The sequence below is a fragment of the Arachis ipaensis genome, chromosome B07 (assembly GCF_000816755.2).
Source record: "Arachis ipaensis cultivar K30076 chromosome B07, Araip1.1, whole genome shotgun sequence".
In the NCBI taxonomy this organism is placed as follows: Eukaryota; Viridiplantae; Streptophyta; class Magnoliopsida; order Fabales; family Fabaceae; genus Arachis; species Arachis ipaensis.
Window position 1 is genome coordinate 102,719,329 of NC_029791.2, and position 6,894 is coordinate 102,726,222.

The 6,894-nt window shown below is 41.6% G+C and overlaps 1 protein-coding gene across 1 annotated transcript; it reads left to right on the top strand.

The window, feature by feature from the left end:
- On the top strand, positions 1,531-3,168 carry LOC107607530. The gene has a single exon (XM_016309478.1). The coding sequence runs from the start codon at positions 1,531-1,533 to the stop codon at positions 3,166-3,168; it is 1,638 nt and encodes a 545-aa protein (XP_016164964.1).

Genomic DNA, 6,894 nt, shown 5'->3' on the forward strand with positions numbered 1-6,894 from the left:
TCAAAGAGAGGTTCTTTATCTCTGTTCCTACTCATAAATAAGAAAAAAGAAACAAGAAAGAAAGAGAATGGGAGTTTCTATGTCAAAGGATAGAGGACTCCTTGTGAGATGTGAAGAAGAAAGAAGAATGAAGATAGGGGGTGACGTGTACCCCGCTAATCTCGGAATCCTATCAACATCAGTAACCGACCATAAATCCCGGAAACATCAGAAGCGAACTACTTGACTAAACACACGTACAAGTAAGAGACTATCCACTAGCCGTACCAACAACAACGGAACGCACTTTCTAAAAGCCATTAATATCAGAACGACTGAGCTACGCACATCACCACACCCTTCTATAAAACCAAAACCAAATAACTTTAGCTACAGAGGTCCAAACGATGCAGTTCCAGTTGTGTTGGAAAGCTAACGTCCGGGGCTTCGATTTGATATATAATATGCTATAGTTCCCCTGACGCTAGGTGATGCGACCGCGTGATCCATGCGGCCGCGTCGCAGTGACAGAAATCAGCGCAGTTGAATTCGAGACCAGCGAATTCTGGGCTGTTTCTGACCCAGTTCTTGGCCCAGAAAACACATATTAGAGGCTATAAAGTGGAGGAATACATCCATTCAAAGAGAGGCTTCCATAATTCACTTTTCATGTAGCTTTTAGAGGGGGAGGTTCTCTCCTCTCTCTTAGGATTTAGGATTAGGATTCCTCTTAAAGGAATTAGGATATATTATTATTTCAACTTCATTATTTCAACTTCTTCCCAGGTTCAATGTTCTTTTTATTTCTTTTCTCAATTTTGTTTATGACTCTCAATCCCAGGTTCTTTATTTTTATTTAATTTATGAACTCTTTCATGTTACATATAATTTTCTTAATTAATGTTATTTGAGGTATTTCCATTCATGATTGCTTTCTTTTATTTACATGATTACTGTTTCCCATCTGAAGACATTTTTTTATTCAGTAAATTTACCATTTTCTCCCTTTTGGCTTTGGTTAAGGTAATTGGTGACGCTTGAGCTATCAAATAAAATAGTGGTTGAAATTGGCAGATTCTGATTGAACTAGGATTGCTCTAAAGCCAGTCTCTCCACAGGAGTTGACTAGGACTTGAGAATCAAGCCAATCAGCCCACTTAACTTTCCTTTGTTTAGTAAAGGCTGACCAAGTGGGATTAAAATCCAATTCTCATCACAATTGATAAGGATAGGATTTCCAGTTCTTATACTTTGCCAAGAGTTTATTTTATAGTTATTTATTTATCTTATTCTTCTTATGCAACATACTGCTTCCTTACCTTCTAAAACCCCTAATTTACAAGACTCATAACCAATAATAAGAACATACCTCCCTGCAATTCCTTGAGAAGACGACCCGAGGTTTAAATACTCGGTTAATAATTTTTAAAAGGGGTTTGTTACTTGTGACAACCAAAACGTTTGTACGAAGGGATTTCTGTCGGTTTAGAGACTATATCTACAACGCGACTGTTTTTATGAAATTCTTTACTGGCAAAAATCTCAACGTCAATGGCCCTAATAACGACGGGGAAGGCAGGATCGATCTCTTCTTTCGAAGAGTTGGCAAAGTCCTTCATAGACTACTTCCCTGCAGCAAGGATATATGTGCACGGATCGGACTACCTCGGCACCATCCGCCAAGGTCCCCAAGAAAGCTTGAAAGACTACCTCACCAGGTTTGCAGAAGCGACAATGGAAATACCAGACCTAGATCCCGCCGTCCACCTGCACTCCATAAAGGCTGGTCTCCGACCTGGAAAATTCAGGGAGACAATTGCGGTAACAAAGCCGAAGACATTGGAAGAATTCCGTGAGAGGGCGGCAGGACAAATGGAGATTAAAGAACTCCGTGAAATCGAAAAAACGGAGAAAAGGCAACCTAAAAGAGAGGATGAAAAGGCGACAAGATCGACAAATGTCAAAGACCTCAAAAGGCCCTTCAGACTAACCCCAAAATTTGACAACTACACCAAGTTCAACTCGAGGAGGGAGAAAATAATCAAAGAAATACTCAATACTAAAATTATAAAACCACCGGCAAGAGCTGGGAGCTATCAAGATCAAAGGTTTGTCGACAAAAGCAAGCACTCTGCCTTTCACCAAAAATACGGCCACACAACAGATGAATGCGTAATAGCCAAGGACCTATTAGAAAGATTGGCACGACAAGGTCTCCTAGACAAATACATCGAAGGAAGGAAACATAGGGAAGGTGGCAGAGAAGAACGCCAACAAACCTCGGAAAGTAAAGAAAACAATAAATGGCCAAACAACACGCCACCTAAAGTGGTCATAAACACCATATCAGGAGGATTCGCCGGAGGAAGAGAAACGACTTCGGCAAGAAAGCGCAGCTACCACACAATGCTCGCAATAGAAGGAACAACACCATATAGCAATAAGAACACCTCAGACCTAGAAATCATCTTCAACCAGAATGACATACGCTCGGCCTCGCCACACTTAGACGACCCAGTGGTAATTTCTATCCAAATAGGCGAGTTATTGGTAAGAAAAGTCCTCTTGGACCCAAGTAGCAGTGCCGATGTTCTATTTTACAATACTTTTCTAAAAATGAAAATATCTGAAAAACTCATACAACCCTCATCCGGAGAACTAGTCGGATTCTCTGGAGAGAGGGTACCAGTTAAGGGGTACATATGGTTGAAGACAATGATGGAAAACCACCCATTGTCACGAACCGCTGACATACAATTTCTTATAGTTGATTGCCCTAGTCCTTATAATATCATCCTCGGGAGACCTGCTCTGAACACATTCAGGGCAGTAGTTTTGACCTTCCATCTATGTGTAAAATTTCAGGCACAGGACGGAAAGATAGCAACACTACATTCGGACCGACAACAAGCTCGGCAATGTTACAATGCAAGCCTAAAAAAGTCGGCACCGAGACTGGAGTTCCAGCAAGAGATCAAAGCAATCCATAACACAACCGAGGTATTGTCTTTAGTGGAGCTTGATCCTCGGGAAGACACGCAAGAAAGGCCTCAACCAGCAGACGAGCTCCAGAAAATTCCACTGACGGAGAAGCCAGAACAGTTCACATACATTGGTCAAGCACTACAAGGAAAAGAAAGATTAGAGCTCGTACAAATATTGCAAGACAATGCCGATCTATTTGCCTGAACTCCAGCAGACATGCCAGGAATAGACCCGAACATTATCTGCCATAAGCTCGCCACAAACAAAACAAGCCTACCTATAGCTCAAAGGAAGAGGAATCTCGGAGCAGAGAAGTCAAAGGTAGCACTAGAAGAAACCGAAAAGCTTCTTAAAGCCAATTTCATCAAAGAAATCCGATTTACCACATGGCTCTCGAACGTGGTAATGGTAAGGAAAACTCAGATAAATGGCGCATGTGCGTCGACTTCACAGATTTAAATAAGGCATGCCCTAAAGATGCTTATCCTTTACCTTGTATCGATAAACTAGTAAACAATGCATCAGGTTTCAAAAGCTTGAGCTTCATGGATGCATATTTCGGTTACAACCAGATACTCATGCATCCAGAAGATCAAAGCAAAACCGCATTTATAACTGAACATGGAAACTTTTGTTATAGAGTAATGTCATTTGGTCTAAAGAATGCAGGCGCGACATACCAGCGACTGATGGACAAAGTATTCCATCACCAGATAGGTCAGAACATGGAAATCTATGTGGATGATATGGTCGCCAAGACCACTCATGAGAAGTCACACTACGATGACCTCAAAGAGATATTTGACCAAGTCCGAGCATATAGAATTAGACTCAACCCAGAAAAATGCGCTTTTGGGGTACAAGGAGGCAAATTCCTCGGCTTCATGCTAACTTCACGAGGAATAGAAGCAAATCCAGAAAAATGTGAGGCGATACTCAACATGACGAGCCCCAAAACAATAAAAGAAGTACAACAATTAGCAGGAAGGGTAGCAGCACTATCCCGATTTTTACCATCAGCATCAAGCCGATCATATCATTTCTTCCAAACAATAACAAAAAACAAGAAGTTTCAATGGACAGAAGAATGCGAGAAGGCATTCGCTGAGCTCAAAGTCATTCTGTCATCACCCCCAGTACTGCAAAGACCAGAAATCGGTAAACCTTTATACTTGTACTTATCCGTTTCCAAGCACTCTATAAGCTCGGCCTTAGTCATCGAGACAGAAAAAGCACAGCAGCCAGTATATTTCGTCAGTAGGGTCATGCAATCAACGGAACAAAGGTATCCGAAGATAGAACAGCTGGCTTTAACACTTGTAACAACGGCAAGAAGACTTAGACATTACTTTCAGAGCCACACGATAATAGTACGGACAAACCAACCGTTGAGACAAATACTAACGAAGCCAGAACTAGCTGGACGACTGACTAAATGGTCTATAGAACTCTCAGAATTTGATATCCAATTCCAACCAAGGTCGGCACTAAAGTCACAAATCCTCGCCGATTTCATATCGGAGCTAACAACGGATGACCACCACAAATACTGGGAGCTACATGTAGACGGAGCATCCAGCCGAGGAGGAAGTGGAGCTGGGGTAATTCTGAAGGAAGGAGACAACGTGGTGGCCGAACAATCACTACAGTCCCACTTCCCAGCAAGCAACAATCAGGCCGAGTATGAGGCCCTTATAACCGGACTCAAGCTCACCCTCAACTATCAGATACAAAGCCAGACAGCACATTGTGATTCCCTCTTGGTAGTTCAACAAATCCGAGGGGAATATCAGGTAAAAGATCCCTTGCTAGAGCGATATTGGCTGATAGCAAAGGATCTTATTTCAAAGTTTAGTTCATTCATCATTTTACATGTGCATAGAGAAAAGAATGTTAGAGCTGACGTATTATCTAAACTTGCTGCCACCAGGGCAGACACACAAACATCGGCATTATCACAGCTGACACTTAAAAAACCCAGCATTGAATTTATATCCATAACAAGTATTAACCGCCTCCATGACTGGAGAACACCTTTCCTTGAGTATATTAATACAGGTACCATGCCTAAGAACGAGCTTAACCCACAACAGTTAAGACGAAGAGCAAGTCTCTACACAAGCATAGCAGGAGAACTTTACAAACGCAGCATCTCACAACCATTGCTGAAATGCCTAAGCACCGAGGAAGCAAGAGAGGTAATGGACGAAGTACATGAGGGCGTATGCGGAAACCACATCGGAGGACAAGCCCTAGCCGCAAAAATCATCCGAACAAGGTACTTTTGGCTGACCATGAAAAGAGATTGCATAACAAAGGTCAAGACATGCGACAAATGCCAAAAACATGAAGCCATTTCTACAAAGCCGGCCGAGGTATTACACAGCATGGAGGTAAGCTGGCCATTTCACAGATGGGGGCTCGATATCCTCGGCCCATTTCTAGTAGCACCGGTGGTGCACGAAATTGTGATCTCAGGCAACGGCGCCAGAAACTCTGTACGCACGTCTTAATAAATCGTTTTTCATTCACAACTTTGATACAACTAACCAGCAAGTGCACAGCTGCATCCCATCCTCTTGTGAAAATGGTCCAAATGCTCTGTCACAGCACGGCTAATCATCTGAGGTTCTCGATCATACTGGAATAGGATTCACCCTCCTTTTGCGTCTGTCACTATGCCCTCGCGAGTTTGAAGTTCGTCATAGTCATTCAATCCCAGAATCCTACTCAGAATACCACAGACAAGGTTTAGACTTTTCGGACTCTCATGAATGCCGCCATCAATCTAGCTTATACCACGAAGATTCTGATTAAGAGATCCAAGAGATACTCATTCAATCTAAGGTAGAACAGAAGTGGTTGTCAGACACGCGTTCATAGGGAATGATGATGATTGTCACGTTCATCACATTCAGGTTGAAGTGTGAATGAATATCTTAGAAGCGGAATAAGTTGAATTGAATAGAAAACAGTAGTACTTTGCATAAATCTTTGAGGAACAGCAGAGCTCCACACCTTAATCTATGGAGTGTAGAAACTCTACCGTAGAAAATACATAAGTGAAAGGTTCAGGTATGGCCGAGAGGCCAGCCCCCAAAACATGATCAAAGATGATCCGAAGATCATAAGATGTCTAATACACTAGTAAAAAATCCTATTTATAATAAACTAGCTACTAGGATTTACAAAAGTAAGTAATTGATGCATAAATCCACTTCCGGGGCCCACTTGGTGTGTGCTTGGGCTGAGCTTGAATGTTACACGTGTAGAGGTCAATCTTGGAGTTGAACGCTAGTTTGTAACATATTTCTGGCGTTCAACTCTAGCTTGTGACGTGTTTCTGGCGTTTAACTCCAGACAGCAGCGTAGAACTGGCGTTCAATGCCCTTTTACGTCGTTCAAACTCAGCCAAAGTATGGACTATTATATATTTCTGGAAAGCCCTGGATGTCTACTTTTCAACGCAATTGAAAGTGCGCCATTTTGAGTTTTGTAGCTCCAGAAAATCCACTTTGAGTGAAGGGAGGTCAGAATCCAACAGCATCAATAGTCCTTCTTCTACCTCTGAATCTGATTTTTGCTCAAGTCCCTCAATTTCAGCCAGAAAATACCTGAAATCACAGAAAAACACACAAACTCATAGTAAAGTCCAGAAATGTGAATTTAGCATAAAAACTAATAAAAACATCCCTAAAAGTAACTAGATTCTACTAAAAACATACTAAAAATAATGCCAAAAAGCGTATAAATTATCCGCTCATCACAACACCAAACTTAAATTGTTGCTTGTCCCCAAGCAACTGAAAATCAAATAGGATAAAAAGAAGAGAATATACTATAAATTCCAAACTATCAATGAAACATAGCTCCAATCAAATGAGCGGGACTTGTAGCTTTTTGCCTCTTGAATAGTTTTGGCATCTCACT